This window comes from Saccostrea cucullata, unplaced genomic scaffold, assembly GCF_032062105.1.
Source record: "Saccostrea cucullata isolate Sc308-1 unplaced genomic scaffold, CSIRO_AGI_Scuc_v1 ctg243, whole genome shotgun sequence".
NCBI lineage: Eukaryota > Metazoa > Mollusca > Bivalvia > Ostreida > Ostreidae > Saccostrea > Saccostrea cuccullata.
Genome location: NW_026924631.1, coordinates 31842 through 50109, shown reverse-complemented (window position 1 = coordinate 50109; position 18268 = coordinate 31842). Strand labels below are relative to the sequence as shown.

General features: G+C 34.5%; 1 protein-coding gene and 1 long non-coding RNA gene across 2 annotated transcripts in view; both read left to right on the top strand.

Annotated features, from left to right (window-relative positions):
* The window catches only part of LOC134266906 (uncharacterized), a 63977-nt gene that overhangs the window by 28996 nt on the left and 16713 nt on the right, over nt 1-18268 (top strand). The window contains exons 15-20 of the mRNA XM_062749113.1: nt 14298-14674; nt 15804-15865; nt 16845-17125; nt 17445-17606; nt 17714-17824; nt 18012-18213. Coding sequence (XP_062605097.1) covers nt 14298-14674; nt 15804-15865; nt 16845-17125; nt 17445-17606; nt 17714-17824; nt 18012-18213 — 1195 coding nt within the window. The remainder of the gene's footprint in view (nt 1-14297; nt 14675-15803; nt 15866-16844; nt 17126-17444; nt 17607-17713; nt 17825-18011; nt 18214-18268) is intronic.
* LOC134266900 (uncharacterized) lies at nt 3257-8787 on the top strand. Its single transcript, XR_009992064.1, has 3 exons — nt 3257-3495; nt 5966-6154; nt 8573-8787. It is a non-coding gene; the product is annotated as an uncharacterized LOC134266900 (long non-coding RNA).

Sequence of the window (18268 nt, the reverse complement as noted above, 5' to 3'; positions counted from 1 at the left end):
CACGGAAGACCTTATAGTGATTCTATTGTTTCTTATTATTATTATTCTTTTTTTGACAAAATTTTGTGGACGGGATTTCTCGAAATCTATTCAGCAGTTTTCAATGAAACTTTCACAAAAAATGCGTCATTATATGAAGTTGTGCAGTCTATAATTTGTTTTGGAAATTTCGCTTCTGGTGCCAAGTTATGGACAATTTTCTGATTTTAAAATGCGATTTTGTCGCGCAGTTTTATCGAAAATAGCTAAAGATATGAACTGGAGACTTATTGGAGACGATAGCTCACGACTTTCTGGTTTGCAGAATCACCTTTTTGTGTGTCGTCAATACTTCCGGTCGTTACGAGATGCAAATTTAAAAACTCGTATTTTTCTAACTTTTTTGTTTTTCAATATTTTTCATTTATATTTGGTATGTTAATAGAAATCTTTCTTATAATGTTCACTATATAATTTGTTTGAATATTGATAAATCTAAACTCTAGATATTAGCATTTAAAAAACTGAAGCGGGTCCAAGATGGCGGCTGTCCCTGTCAACTCCGACATTTCGCAATAGGGGTTTTCGGAGTCAGCTGAGCGTTTGCTTGAACGAAAGTAACACAAGCAAAAATGAAATGTAAAGGAATACTTGGATTGTCACGTCTTAGTTACGTTGCAATTCTGCGTCAAACTATGTTCTTCTTAAACGTCATCTATAATTAGATTTGGCTGGTTCTCAAAGTAGAAAAAGAAAGACTAAATGTGCAAATGAAATTAGATACCTAATACCTTCTGATTTGCAACACGTGAAAACAGATCTTAAATCATAGTTATAAGTAATAGTTTTTCTAGAAACAATGTCAATGAATATAGTAAGTATAGAAATTTTTCCAATGCACACTTGTGTCATATTAAAATAATAGAAAAGACAAAATAAGATAATTTTTTAAAAGATCGCTAAATGGAGTTTATATTAACATTCTTGTCTCAAAGGTTTTCGGAGTCAGCTGAGCGTTTGCTTGAACGAAAGTAACACAAGCAAAAATGAAATGTAAAGGAATACTTGGATTGTCACGTCGTAGTTACGTTGCAATTCTGCGTCAAACTATGTTCTTCTTAAACGTCATCTATAATTAGATTTGGCTGGTTCTCAAAGTAGAAAAAGAAAGACTAAATGTGCAAATGAAATTAGATACCTAATACCTTCTGATTTGCAACACGTGAAAACAGATCTTAAATCATAGTTATAAGTAATAGTTTTTCTAGAAACAATGTCAATGAATATAGTAAGTATAGAAATTTTTCCAATGCACACTTGTGTCATATTAAAATAATAGAAAAGACAAAATAAGATAATTTTTTAAAAGATCGCTAAATGGAGTTTATATTAACATTCTTGTCTCAAAGATCTGATTCAAGTTATTGAGTATAAATGGTATCCGATTCCTTGATTGTCTTCGGGCAACACATGTTTTTCGGCAAAATATTTCAACCTTTTCATAAAAGCTTAACTAATCTGGATAGTTCATTTTGGGTATGAACAGGAAATTTTAAAAGAGTTAAATTCAATAACTGTTTCATTGCTTTAGTGTTACTTGCTTATATACAATATGAAATTTGTAAAATGTGTTAAATATACTTTCTTCACCTTGATATTTTAGCTATAAGAACGTTCTTTTTTCTTTCCATTAAAGCGATCACACCTATTTAATGGAACATTCTCAACAAAAGGCGCGAAGATTTACTCGAGGCGTTTGACGCAAAATTATGATTCGCCTTTTATAATTCTAATGTACTGTTGCAGAAATATATACAAATACATTTAGAGCTGTGGTCCGAATAGCGTAATAGTAAGCGCATTGGATTTTCACGCTGGCGATTCGGGTTACATCCCCTTTGTTTCCATAAAAAGTTTGATTACTTTTTTCAGCTCGAGTTTGTGGGGGTTTTTTTCAGAATCAGACGGAAGACCTCTCGTTGCTCGCTACGAGTTTCTTTTCTAGTTAGGGTCTTCCGCTTCCTTCGGAAGACCCTACTGTTATTCTACTGTTTCTTATTATTATTTTATTTTTTTTTTCCCGCTCGATTTTTGACAGGCGATTTCTCAAAGACCTTTGGACTGATTTTTATGAAACTTTCAGGTTAGATACCTTGTAATTAAACCTATTTACACCTGTTTTCAATTTTTTGATGCATGCCTTTAATTGTGAGTTATTGCCCTTTAATTGATAATTTTGATGTCTCGTTTCCACTAAAAATCTCAAGAACGACGTAAGATATTTACACGAAAGTTGGAGAACTTGTAGCCAATACATTGTAGATGTGCAGAACGATAAAATTATAAGCTGATTTCCTAAAGTTTGGAAGCTATAAAACGGCAAATTTTAGTAATTTTTTTTTCTTGAATTTTTGCTACTTTTTGTGTAATAACTTTTGAACCGAGAATAATTTGGTAAGAAATATAGAACAAAAGTTGTGTGTAATTACGAGAGCTTTCATATTAGATTAATGAAAAGGGGCTGGCCCCTATAATTAGGGGTTAATAGCTCATACACGCTTTTTCTGATAGCTTAAAATATTGGTATATTATGAAAAAGTTTGACTGAAATAATTTCGAACTTATAAAATCTTGTCATTTGATATAAAAAGAAATAAACTTCCAGCTATATTTAATTGTTTTTTATATAAAACAAGTACCGGTACATGTATGTGAGAAACCTTTCAGGAACAAGTTGTCTACTATATCCAGCCAAGCCTTTACTGCATACACGTGCACATTTTTAGTTAATGCATCTAAAAGATATAGTTTTGATTCGGTGTTTCTTTGTTTTCTTTTTATTCAAATAATTTTAAAATGTGATAATGTACACAACAATAATTAGTACCTAGTTTAGAGGATTTTTTCGCGCTTGTTTGTAAACAACGCGCGGCATTGTGGGAAATAGGAAGGTACTAAAGACGCGATGTACTAAACACTAATTTGACCTGATTCAAATTTGTCTGTAAATGTTCCAAACAATTGAATTTTTGTATAGCATATGCCTCGAAGTCATAAAGTCTGTACATAAGTAATTTAAAATACTCAATATTACCATTTAATTAAAAATTAAAACGTCAGGTAAATATCAGGTCTCTAGTATATCCCGTTTTTAGTGTGCCCCTTCGAGTCGACGTCGGACACATGTTTGTCGTGGTTTACAAACTGAAAATAGAATGATTTGTGAAGTTGAACATTTTCTCACAAAGAATCCGTTTGTAGACATGCACTTACTCATTTAATCTGGAGCTACAAAGTACTTTGTCACTTTTCTGGAACATTATTCTAAGCAGAATTATCCCGATATATTCTAAGAATCTTGTGTGAATTGTTTACGAGGAAATTCTGACTGTCACATTAACAAGGATGAACACTCTTGACTCTGCTCCGGATTCCCCAGTGGATAATTGTATCGAGTGATGAAAGAGCTGACGGCGACATTTTAATGTATGATTGGCTTGGACCATTGGAATGAAGGTTAGAATATTTTTATTACTTAAATTTTACACTACTGATTACTAGACTGGTACCCTGACATTGGTTCACGGGCGCAAGCGCCCTGAAAAACCAACGACAGGTAACCACTGCCATTTTATCGCGTCACAGGAACCAGCACTGATGATAAAATCTATATTTAGACTTGCGTAAATCCAGAAGAAACCCTTCTCTCTGCACTCTACACATGCTACACTGCTGTTAACAAAGAAAGTAGACGGATTTTAAGCATCTATAAAACCATAAAGAAGTGCTGCCTCAAAAACCATTAAATGTAAAGCGATATCACAGGTCCCATATGCATATCAGGGTCTACCAAAATAATTCAAATCAAGATCTATTGCATGATTAATTTTCCTACATATTTGCCACTAATATGATAATTAAATCATCGATTTAGAAATAACACTTGTTCTTTAACATTATTCATGTTCTAAAGTTTACGGGGAATGCTTTAACTCGTCTCTAACTCCATGTTATGGTACATGCACCAGGAATACGAGGATTACAATGTTAACAATAATGGAACATTTGAAAGTTCATTGTGACATTATATTGCAAGTTAATGATATATATAAGCTCAGTTAAGAAAGTCCTTACTATGTTGTATTCAATTGCTCTATTCATCAAGAAAGATATATGCTACGTTTTGTTTTCTCTGTTATTTAAATCGCTGGATCCACCTAACATTCTTCTCTGCACGCATTGACGCTATTTATTTTTGGAATGCGCAGTACTATGCGCGAAGCAAGCAGTGAGTTTTTCCACTGTCATGGCGGCGGAGGTTACCTGTCCTTGTAATTCCTAGCGGCAGCGACTGGAATCAAGGGCAGAGAACCAGTGCTATACTGATTACATGACAGTGACGTACATTGATGTTATTAGAAATACAAAGACACACCGATATATTATCTGTTTTACAGTTCAGACGCTCTCTGTTTGCCTTGTAAATCCCCACAGCTTTATATTTTATTTTTTTTTAAATTTGAGGATGTAATTTCAACAGTCCTACTATCTATCATAGTGATCATACTCTATAATTCAAACTGCACTTAATGTTACAGAATTATTCAACTAATTATATATTGACAGTGTGACTGTAAGGGTGAGGGCAGATACTTATTTAGTTTTAATTTAGATTGTGCTTGTCAAGCCCCATTTGACATTTGGTGCATCCATGCTCAATGTTCACACTGAGAGTTTATTCAAATGTTTAATTCGAATGAATTCACTGCTCGTTAAATTACTTCCCATTAGCTCCATGTGAACATGAGTAAGGATAGCTAATTCAAATTAATTAGAAATGAATTTTGAATGTAGCTTAAACATGTTAAAGAAGCTAAGCACTGTGTGTCCAAAGTAATACTGCGGAAAAATTGTGTGGAGCAATGTGCAAGTCACAATCTTCTTTTCCCAAGGTGTTATCATAAGAGCTCGCATTATGGGCAGGGATTTGTGCTGCTGTCTGGACTCGCTATAAATATATGTTCTCGAAAAGTCTTAATTATTTAATATTATACAATTAATTACCCCTTGTGAGGGCAACATGGTGAAATAAGGACCCGAGACCTGGCCCACGCGGTGGCCTGCCCTGACCGAGGCCGCATAGCGGCCGAGGTCAGGGCAGGTCATCGAGTGGGCCAGGTCTCGGGTCCTTATTTCACCATGTTGAACTCACAAGGGGTAATTAATTGTTTTATTATACCGATATATATTGAAAAGTATGAACCTCTATTCGTTATCAATTCTTTCTTTGATCGAGATCGGGATTCGCTACAGACCGGATAGTGAAAGTTGTTTACATTGACGTCTGCAAATCGTGTAAGTTTTTGCATCATGATTTACTGATTAAAACAATATTTAGTTGATAGCGACATACATTGTTATAACTAACGATTGCTTAAATCTAATACAATATTCAACTCTTTAAAGAGCCCACTCTACATTCTATTGAACTGAATTGTAACGATATAGTGAAACGATCTATTGTAACGATAAAATTTTACGGTATTCTGTATGGTAATGCAAAATAGACCATGCTCAATTTTAAAAACATGTTTTTTTTTTTTTCGAATAATCATTATCTTATGCATTAACTTCACTCAAAAACGAATTTTTGATTAAGCGGTCATTTTTAGCGGTCATTAAAAATAATGACCGGGTCATTATATCCCACGTTCAATGATTCTTAGGTCAGTTTTGCTGTAAACAGTACAATTTGGAGTCATTGTTGTGTTTTAAAGTTTTCTTACCAGCCAATCAAATTCGAGTATTATCAATAGAGGTATAATAACATACTTTACTGACAAAAAAGGACAAATATTGCTCAGTTAAATTGCAAAAGAAATTTGTTTTAAAAAATTGTGATAATAGAAAGTTTGCTTTTTTTGTTTGATAAGACTGCTGTAATGGTTTAATGTTTGTTTATTTGCCTTAATCATACATTTTTCAGTCATTTCATGGTGCCACCACTTGGGATGGTATTAGCTGCAAATATAGACTTGTACTCAGCACTTATTGCCTTTAAGAAGTATGAGATCCATTTTGTGCTAACACCTACCGTGACACAGAATCTTGGTTTATGCAGTCTCATAGGAGTAACCTGTCTAAAGCATTTAGCAATGGAATTGGAACCTGCGACGTAAGGTTCAGCTTCTTATTGATACTTTGATTTATAATATTTATTTGAGAATTTCACTCATTCACATACTTAGAGATGTTGATATATATTGTTGAATAGCATCAATTTAGACCTTTAATTAGCTAAGTAAACATGTACTGTGAGGTTTTTAAGGTCTCATTCATTTTATATTCCAGATGCATGTTAAGGAACATTACTGCATAAATGTTTTTGTCTTAAATTTGAAGCTTTTTACTAATATAGAGATATGTTAGTTTTAAACCTCTTCAAATTAGGGTAGACCTTTACTTTAAACTCAGCAATGTGAGTGTGTTGTGTGAACTTGTGTTAGGGAGACAGTGTGTTGTATGAATTTGTGTTAGCAAGGCAGTGTGTTTTGTGAACTTAATTGTGTTAGCTTGACAGTGGGTTGTGTGAATTCTTGTTAGCTTGACAATGTATTGCGTAAACTCGTGTTAGCGGGACAGCGTGTTGTGTAAAATCGTGTATAAAGTGTAAGTGTGACAGTGTGTTGTGTAAACTCGTGTTAACTAGACAGAGTGTTGATTGAACTCGTATTAGCGAGACTTCGTGTTGTGTAAACTGGTGTTACTGATACTGCGTGTTGTGTAAACTCGTGTTAGCGAGACTGCGTGTTGTGTAAACTCATGTTAGCGAGACAGCGTGTTGTGCATATTCTTATTAACGAGACAGCATGTTGTGTGAATTCGTGTTAGCGTGACAGTGTGTTGTGTGAACTTGTTATCCTGAAAATTTGTCGTGTGAACTGGTGTTAGAGAGATAGTGTGTTGTGTGAACTCGTGTTAGCAAGATTGCATATTGTGTGAACTCGTGTTAGCCAGACTGCGTGTTATGTGAACTCGTGTTAGCGATATTGCATGTTTTTTGAATTTGTGTTAGCGTGACAGTGTGTTGTGTGAACTCGTGTTAGCCTGACAGTGTGTTGTGTGAAATGGTATTAGGATGACAGTGTGTTGTGTGAAATGGTATTAGGATGACAGTGTGTTATCACAACAGCGTTTAGTGCGAACTTGTGTTAGTGAATAGTGAGACAGCCTGTTTTGAGAATTCATGTTAGCGTGACAGTGTGTTGTGTGAACTCGTGTTAGCCTGACAGTGTGTTGTGTGAAATGGTATTAGAATGACAGTGTGTTGTGTGAAATGGTATTAGGATGACAGTGTGTTATCGCAACAACATTTGGTGCGAACTTGTGTTAGTGAATAGTGAGACAGCCTGTTTTGTGACTTTGTGTTAGCATGACAGTGTATTGTGTAAACTCGTGTTAGCGTGACAGTGTATTGTGTAAACGCGTGTTAGTGAGACTGCGTGTTGTGTAAACTCATATTAGCGTGACAGTGTGTTGTGTGAATTCATCTTAGCGTGACAGTGTGTTGCGTGTACTTGTGTTAGCTAGACAGTATGTTGTATGAACTCGTATTAGCGAGACTGCGTTTTCTGTAACACTTTTGTTAGCGAGACAGCGTGTTGTGTGAACTTGTGTTAGCGAGACAGCGTGTTTGTGAATTCGTGTTAGCATGATAGTGTGTTATGTGAACTCGTGTTAGCCTGATATTTTGTTGTGTGAAATTGATTTAGCGTGACAGTGTGTTGTGTGTTAGTGTGACAGCGTGTGGTGCGAACTTGTGTTAGTGCGAAAGTGTTTTTCAGTGTTGTGATGGCGAGCTGTGTGATAGCCTAATGGCGTCTTTTGTGTCGGTAAGATGGCACGCTTTTATGAAAATGCTATTGAGCTTTAGCAAGTGGCCCTATCTGGACACGCCTTATTATAATTGATCAGTTCTCATATATACAGTGAATTACCGGTATTATTGTCACCATGAAATCAGCATTTACAGTTGCAATTACCTAGTTAGTAATCATAAGATATTGGTTTGTCAGTTTTAAAATTATGGTGTTCCAATGATGTGAAGTTGCAGTGTGTTAGCATGTTAATTTCAACAGACTGCCACTCCAATGCAGCTTTAAACAACACGCTGCTGTGTTAACACAAAACAAAATATCATGCAAACACAACTTTAAACAATCTGTTGAGTGTTAGCTTCACTGCATGTTGGATTCAGTGTGCTGGCATATTATCACTGACGTACATGCTAGCACATTGTCACCTCGTGCTAGTATGTTGTCATAAATACTCTAGCACATTATCCTAAACCCACTAGTGCATGATTACTTTGCACTTGTATGTTGTCTTATTAGGGAATAGCATAAATGACTGCCTTAATTGGTGTAAACTTCTTTTAATTGATGAAAGAGTACATTAAAATTTACAAATTATAAACAGAAAATGTGACAATATCTTATCTCTCAATTTGATAATCTAATTTATAATCTCATGAATTGCACTTTTTATTAGTAAAAGAATTATAGATTAAAAAATTTCAATTTCTTTTGGATAGGTGTGACTCATCTGAAGACTGAATTTTGATACCAAGCATGACCATGATTTGCCAGAAGATCATCTGTTTGGATGTGACATGGAATAAACAGCATAGTGAAAATAAGTCAAGTTTTGGTTTGTGAAGACAATTTTTAAACACACTGTGTATCATTTTTAAATTTTGATTTGACAACATAAATCCACAAATATGAACATTTCAATTGCTCTCAGTTTTTCAAGTGAAATAGATTTTGTAACAGAAATACATGTACCAGTATTTACATTGGAATAAATGTTATTTTTAAATATAATAATATTTTGTTTGTGTAGCATGTTGACCTCTTTATTAAGGTCTTCCCTTTCAAAGTTTAGACTTGCTTATTCTAATGATTAAGATAGATCCTCTGTCTTCAGTAGGAATAGAAGATCTTGTAATACATGTATGTGTATTTTTTACAGTATAATTTTAAAAAAAAATTGTTATTTTGGCACATACAACTAATTAAAGGCATAAACATGTGTATGATTCCAAGGAATTCAGTACATAGGGCATGTACATGTAGTTTTCTAAAACAAGATTGAAGAGATGTCCAGTCGCATTTCAATGTCAACTGCAAAACTGTGCCTGTTGCATACTTATTAGCCCATCTGAGCTAAAGGAACCAGTAAATTTTTTAAAAAACATAATTTTATCCATTATCATCATTGTCTAAAATTTCACAATATCATTTTCCAGAACCAAAGTGAAACTTGGCACAGAGCATCCTTAGTGTAGGGGATTCAAATTGTTCTTATGCAGGGCAATACCTTCAAAGAGATTTGTTTCTTTAATGCTGTAAATGTATTATATTTAGCTTGTACAATATTTGTTGGAAATTGACTTTTGAATAAGTTAGCGTAGATATTCTTATTTATGTTTATGTACAAGACTTTTAGCTTTGTACTTGATTTAGTGATTGCTGCATTCCGCCAAAGCCGCTAAAAAAGAATACACAGCCATATGTAATATGTTTACAATATACCTTTCAGAGAATTTTACACTCCTATTGAGGTACCACCAGTTGCTAGTGGAAAGCTGCAAATTCGAAACATACACAGCACATTTCTGTGCGTTTATTATAAAAGTATTGTTCTACTTACTGATTGCAACTAATGAATATTGTTCATCATTATTGTAAACACATTTGGATTTTTTGAATTATTATATAATTTGTTTATTTTATTTACCTAGTTATATTGTATATTAAATGATTTTAAAGCCATATTTAAGATGGTAATGTAGCAAAACACTTATGTTTCTGTAGTATGACACGTTTCACAAACATAATTGCAACAAACATGGTATACATGTATCCGATATCAAAAGTCATAATATTGGAAGTTAAACTGTTGTGGATACGATTTCAAGAATGCTGTTAGAGAGAGTACCCTTTAGACCTCATGCTCACACCAAATTAAAGAATTCAAGTAAGGGTTTCTGAGACAAATCGAAAAAGAGAATGTTAGCAAAGTTGACAATCTAGACAGAAACATTTAATCTTTTGCTTATCGCTAGGAAGGAAGACCCACTCGTTGCTTTGCAACGAGCTTTGCTCTAGTTATTATTATTATTGTTTTTTTTTCTTACCGATTTTGTGCACGCGAGTTCTCGGAAACGGCTGGTTCGATTTTCATGAAACTTTCAGGACTGATAGAACATCAAACAAAGCTGATATATGATTTTTTGTTTTGATGACGTCACTTCCGGTTTTGAGATTTCCGCGATTTAGTGATTTTCAGAGGGTCAGTTTGTCCGCGAGTTTTCTCAGAAACGGCTTAGGATAGAAACTTGAGTTTTTCAGCAATGATAGAGCGATATATGTAGATGTGACATACGTATTTCATTTTCACCGGAAGTGCTGCACGTCGGCGCGCGCTATGGCCAGAAAATAGACCTATCGCGAATTTCAAAATTTTTAACACTTTTTCTACGATATCTTTTTACCAGGAAATGTTTTGTTAAAATATATAGAACAAAAGAAGTGTAGAATTTTAAGATCTTTCAAATGGTATCTCTAGAAAAGGGCTGGCCCCTAAAATAAGGGGCCTAGAGGGGCCAGAAGTTTTTCCTTTATATCTCAAAAAGTATTGAAAATTTGTAATACGTCAAAGAAGCAAAGTTGTTCAAAATGTCAAGCTAAATCTATTAGAGTCGTCAAAATACGTCCGCCGACATCATTTCCGGCCAAACCGGAAGTAGTCGGAAAACGTGTATTTTTGCCGTTCTTGACAAGTATTTGGGTAACATATGTCTCTGGGAGCATAAAAATTAATTTTCTGTCCGTCGTCATCACTTCCGGTCAAACTGGAAGTAGCAAAAACTGGCTTATTTTTGCATTAATTAACATATGTTAAGAGTATTTAAACCATTTTTGGGCGTTATTACTCATTTCTTAAAAAAATGACAGTTACTTCCGGTCAAACAGGACGGAAGACCTACTCGTTGCTTTGCAACGAGCTTTGCTCTAGTTATTATTATTATTATTCCTGGGAAAATTTTGTCCTTGAGTGATCTTGTAAACTACACATCCGACTAAGGTAAAATGTTTTTAGGGTCAATAGACATGTTATGTAGATTTGCCAAACAAAGGTCATTTTGCGCGCACGTGCTTTCAAGAGCGCGCACGTGCAACATGTAATTGACCGATTTAATTGATATAGGCGTAACTTTTTAAATTTTTGATGAAATGCTTTGAAACTCATAATGTAAGGATATATTAGTAGTATAGACAAGATGACAAGGTGAAAATAGGAAGATCTCACGCGCATGCACGTGCGCTTTGCTCTGATTGGCTGAAACTAAAGTCTCAATATCTTTCTTGTTTTTTGAGGAAATCCTCTGAAATTTTGAACATAGCCATGCATTAGGATATCCTACAACATGATGTATAGAAATTATCATGAAAACACGTGCATGCACGTGCGCTGCAATCTGATTGGCTGAAACTTTAAAAAGCTATAACTCCCTTGGTTTTCAACCAAACAGGATGGGATTTGGAATATAGATATATAAAATGAACTTCTACAAAAAGGTATGGTCACCATGCACATGCATACACGTGCATGTACGTGAGCTGCAATCTGATTGGCTAAAACTTTAAACAGTTATAACTTCATTGGTTTTCAACCAAACAGGATGGGATTTGGAACATAGATATATATAATGGACATCTACAAGAAGGTATGGTCACCATGGACATGCATACATGTGCGTGTACGTGCGCTGCAATCTGATTGGCTGAAACTTTAAACAGTTTTAACTCCCTTGGTTTTCAACCAAACGGGATGGGATTTAGAACATAGATAGATGTAATGAACTTCTACAAGATGGTATGGTCACCATGCTCATGTATGCACGTGCGTGCACGTGAAATGGGTAAAATCAAAAATACACTTGAATGAGCGAATTTTTTAATACTTTTGGATTAAATACTTTAATATTTAGTATATTAAAATATATAGATTGTGTAGACAAGATGATATGGTCATTACGTACATGCATTCACATGCAATGCTAAAATTTGAATGAGCATGGTACATTTCTGGGTAAACATTGTTAAAATCTCAATTGCATAGAGATTGTGTTATTAAATGAAGCTTACAGGGAATATGGCACCAAAAGGGAGTTGGGAAGCGTTTGGGGAACATCTGTAACGGTCCCCGTTACAATTAGCACTAGTTTATATTATACTAGGCATGTTATTAATTATAAAGCCACGAACACAATTTCCCCATTTAAATAAGCAACAGTAATTTCTGTTCATCAATACCTGTAGGATGTTGTCCTTGAAAAGTTTTTGAATGTCAGGTTTCCTTTGTGGGAGAGAATAAGATATACTCTGTATAAACTTTCACTTTGTAATGCATGATATATTTTCCTCAATTTCCCAAAACATTTTTCATTAGATTACAAATCTATACAAAACAGTTATCCAGTGTACAATATGATGAAGAATCTGGGTCACATCATGAATATATTTTTAAAAATCGGATTAAAACTTTCAAGCATTTTTAAAATGATTTTTTTTTTGAACTCACTGATCCGTATCTGAGTATTAAGTAACACGGAAGTCAGTTGTTACAAGAAGCAATTTTTAAAGTATAAGGAAACGTATCCCCCTAGAGAGGTAGGATTTTTCAATCAATTTACGTACTTTATATACGTACAAGATATCAGGCTTGGATGATTTAAACATGTACTTCCTAGAATACGTATATAATTAGATGTACATTGAATTATGATATTTTGTGAGAAACGATCTCTGGTTTTCGGAGGGGGAAGGGGGGGAATGACTTTAGCATTTTAAATTTAACACGCTCAGTGTTAAGCTCATTTGAGGGAAATCTGGAATATATGTTATTTTCTCTACCTACTGCATTTATTTTGTACATGTCACATAAAATCTTTCAAGGAGATGGTGTATTCAGATCGGGTGTGGTGTTCGATTCCAGCCACCCTTCCTCCTTAAACTTCGATAAAAATGATGAAAAAATAAAAATAACAATGTACCAAAAACACTCATCTGACCCTATCGTGCCCTAGCATACCCAATTTTATCCTCATCCAACCCAACTTTTGAGGGGGCCAAAATTTTCAAAATTTCCTTTTTAGTAAAAAATACTGCAACCCCCAACCACCCGTTTTGGGAATAAATCGCACTATGGGTTGTTGAATATGTAGGCCACTGTCGAATTTAGAGCCCCCTTCCCTCACTGAGTCCAAATACACGATTTGATAAATAAATTTTTGGTGTAGTTGTGGGCCCCTGCCAAGACCCAAAACTACCCCCTCCTTTTCAAGATACCTGGATCCGCCACAGTAAGCAGTCACGTGAAGGCTAATTAATCAAACGTGAACCACTAAGAATCTAACAGATAGTTTACCCTTGAACTATAATGCGATTGTTTAAAGCTCTATCAGATATTTACCAAATCGTGTCAACGAAGAGACAGAAAGATCTATTATAATTTTTTAGTCAAATCAATAAATTGTATACATTGTGGTCGATCTAATCATGCAAAAATTGGCTTCATTTCTTTTTTAAAATCCCTTTTTTATACTGATTTCAAATGCCTATATTAAAAATACATTCTCGGCTACTGCTTGATTAAGCTTTGCGGACAATCTGTATTCTGCAGGATAGATTAGAAAATATTAAATTGATTATAATTATTTAAGATACATGTATCGACTCCGATATACATTTTCAGTACTGCTTCGAACAAAAAAATATTTTTGATTTTTATGGGAAATATTGTTGATTCACAATTATTTAGAAAAAAAACTTCTCAATCGTTGACCACCTTTGAGAGTTAGAAGCTGCTTTCAGTGCATTTTGTTGAGGATGCTTTATTGTATATGATCACAGAGAAGATGCTAATAATAATACCCTAAATTCACGCGAAACACCATCTTGTCAAAGAATTATTTTACAAAGGTTATACACGTGCTTTTACGTTCTTTGCGGTACTCTTATGTCAACACTTTCCTCTGGTTAGTCAAAAGAGACGAATATAAAGCAAACACGTCCAAGAAGGTACAATTCCGGAAACCATTCCCAGGTTTTATTATTACGCAAGCGGATTACTTGATAAATATTGCAGATGTGTTTTCGGGTGATGTAACTTGTTTGTTCAATTAATTGATCTTCTCACTGTTCAATATCCAGGTCCAACTGGTTTTGACACCTTAATCAAAAATGTATCATGGCAAAGCAGACCCCCCGAGGCGACAAACTGGCCGACGAAACCAGTACGCTTATGACAATCCCGCATTATCTGAAACGGCTTCTACCCCTAGTATCTTCACAGTGGAGAGCTCAAGCTCACTCGTACACAAGGACGGTGTCTCACTCGACTTGTACCCGGCGCTCCGGAGAAACTCATTCGAATCCGCTTTGGAGACAGGAAGTAGAAAAAGTTGGCGAGAATCAACGGAAAGAATGTCGGAGGATCCTGCCAAAACGGCTGGTACGTCTACGGACGCCCTCATTGCAACGGAAAATGGAGAAGGTCCGAAAGAATCTAAAGAAGAGAGGGAAACTTGGGACAATAAAGCTCAGTATATCCTAGCAGTCGTTGGGTGAGTAGTATTTTTATTGAGAGTGTAAATTTGATTCATCTCATAGGATTTTGTTAGTCCGAGATACTCTCTTCTTCACGTTCTTGCGATTGTCACGATTTTGGTATTTGACCCGCCAGGAAATCTTTCTTTCCCCGCACCTCAAATATCAAAATCGTAAAAAAAAAAAAAAAAAAAAAAAAACGCCTGGAAAAGGTCAGATATTTGGACAAAGGGTATTTTAATTGCTATTTTAGATATAATCATTTATGGAAACATTTTTTTAACGGGGATATCCTGCTATTCCGCGATTCGTTTGATATTTAGTTTTTAATTTGACGGGGGTGGGGTTTAACTTTTTCCCCACCAAAACAGATACTATTAATAGGCCTATATCATCACAAAAGGAATTGACACAAATCCAGCGTTATAGAGTCAGAAAGAGAGTCGTAATTGAAAAAGAGGGATAACTAATATTAAATTGTACGAATTTTCTTCAACGAAGGAATGAAATAACCGAGAAACTGATTGAGTTAGACATAGAAAAATGCATGTATGGAATAAAATACAGTCAGTTGTGTTGTAAACCATTATTCGTTGAGGCCTAGGCTGCATGGGTACACAATCTCTCTCTGATCAACTTAAAAAAAAATTCTGAAGTCTTTATTAGTAAATAATTACTTCCCAATTATTTTTAGAAAGAAATTTGGTCTTAATTTGTAAACAATGACCAGATGGCATAAAGTATAAAGACAGAGATTGTATATGGTTTGAAAAAAAAGTGCAGGCGACTATACCCCGCTGATTTGACATTTCTGCTAATAAGGCAAAACAGCGGGGCGCCACATGTGCACAAAATCAGAGACCCATTGCCGACTGTAATTAGTACATTTACCATGTATCCATAAATCATCACTACTGATAAGATGTTTTCTAAATACTCAATATTACTTATTTATTAACCATGTTAATCACAAGAAAGATTATAATTGCCAGCGTCAAAATTATGTCAACTATATGACATGGCTTCGTCTCTATTTTTTTATTGAATGAAAAACTCGTATAGGTTCCAAATATTCCTCTAAACTCTCAAATTGTTTTCTATAAATATATAATCAAAATCGTCTATAAACTAAATTTTATTTTGCAGATACGCTGTAGGATTGGGAAATGTTTGGCGTTTTCCATATTTAGCACAGAAAAATGGTGGCGGTGAGTTGATTAATAACTTTTTCATTTGTGCAATAGATATTAAGAAAAAAACTTTGTCATGACTATACAAAGCAAAAAAGAAGGGAAAAAACACGAATTTAAAGCTAACTGACCTTGAATAGAGGACACAGTTTTAAATGATGCATGATAAATGAACCTGTGAGTGGGCGATACCTGGTTATGAATCTCGGTGACAGTGTTAAATAAAAGAAAATTGAAGCACACGCATGGATTAAAGTGCATTTTGACTAAAATCAATTTCATAGGACATATTACATAAACGTCTAATGTAAAAAAAAAAATATATAAAAAAAATGGGGGGAGGGGAATCACACACAAAACTGCACATTCATCAAAATTAACTGAAACTGCGGTACATGTATATCCTATACTTTGTAAGACAACCTAGTTTGTAAATAAATTTTAATTACTGAAATTCACATTTATTATAGGAGGAATATAGAAGAAAAACAAGAACTATTTAATTAATTAAATTTTTATAAAATTATAGTAAAATATACTATAATACTTTCACAAAATATTTTACGACTAAGACTAAAATTTCACCACTCTGTAATTTTTAATTTTTCTAAATAAATAATTACAATCTAATTATAAAATATGCAATATTATAGAAAATTGAGATTTTCTCAGTTTTAGATATTAGTTGTAGAATGGGGGAAAATGTTTAGTCTTTTTCGTTTCTTTGTGAAAAGAGCCACCGGTGTCTTATTTTCTATATTTTTTCCATAGGCGCTCCCCATGTAATTCTGTAAATGACGAAATATAAGTATATATATAGGTCTACCCCTCTATACTATAAACTATGGATAGTTTATAGTATAGAGGGGTAGACCTATATATATATACTTATATTTCGTCATTTACAGAATTACATAGGGAGCGACTATATAACATTTATATTTCGTCATTTACAGAATTACATGGGGAGCGCCTATGATTTTTTCTTACTTTACAGGTGCTTTTCTCATACCGTACACAATCATGTTGGCGATTGAAGGCGTTCCCATCTTTTACTTGGAGCTTGCAGTGGGTCAGCGCTTGCGTAAAGGTGCCATTGGCGCCTGGAACCAAATATCGCCGTATCTTGCTGGTATCGGAATAGCTAGTGCTATGGTTTCCTTCTGGGTCTCGTTGTATTATAATACTATAATAGCCTGGTGTCTGTATTATCTAGTCAACAGTTTCCAGTCTCCCCTGCCGTGGGCTGAATGTCCTGGAAATGTCACGGAGTGTTCGGTTAGTTACTTTCGGGGACTCAGTATAAAAGAAACACAGAATTTCCATGATTCAATAAATTTCATTGTATAGATAGAAAAATCTTTGAATTCATAAGTTAAAGAACCTTTGCATTATCATTCATCTTTAAATAGTAAATACTCGATTTACCAATGCTGCACATCAAAACACATATCTAAGAAACTAATTTTAGTATCATTTAACTATAATCCGGGTCTATACCTTTTCCCTCTGTCTTTTTCTTTGAAAAAGCATAAACTTTTCTAATCGAATCGCAATTTACTTTTTTAGTATAAAATATATAAATTCTTAATTTTAGATGAGTGGCTCAACCACATATTTCTGGTATAGGGAAACTCTCAACATCTCACCTTCCGTTGATGAACGCGGGACTTTGAACTGGTGGATTGTGGTCAGTCTATTAGCAGCCTGGCTAATTGTTTTCCTGTGCATGGCAAAAGGAATAGCATCTTCGGGCAAGGTACGCACATATATATAATTTCTGAAATGTTCTCCGAGAACTGTATCTCCTTCAGTATTATCTCCAATAAATCTAGTTATCTGATATTTGAAATTCATTTATTTTAGGTTGTGTATGTCACGGCAACTTTTCCATATCTGGTGCTCCTTATTTTTTTCTTCCGTGGTGTGACGCTTGAGGGGTTTGAAGAAGGAGTGAAACATTTTTTCGTCCCGGATGTAAGCTTTTCAGTTCCCGTTATTTCTCATTAATTCTACAGGAATTTCTATTGATGGACAGCACACATAAATAAATCATTTGTAAATTGTACATGGATCATTGATGAATGTATTAAACAATTACAATGTTTTGGAATTATTTGTTTTTTTAATTTAAAGATCATTTAAATTTTTACTTATTTTTCAGTTTTCACGTCTTGGAGATCCGCAGGTGTGGTTAGAGGCCGCAACACAAATTTTCTTTTCTCTTGGTGTGGCTTTTGGGGGCTTGATCGCCTTTTCCTCCTACATGCCAGTTCGAAACAACTGCTACAGAGACGCCATCTTAGTTTCTGTCGTAAACTGTGGCACTTCCGTCTTTGCAGGAGTAGTAATTTTCTCAATTCTAGGTATATATTTCAGATTATGATCAAAGAATATAATATATTGGAGTTTATAGAAAAG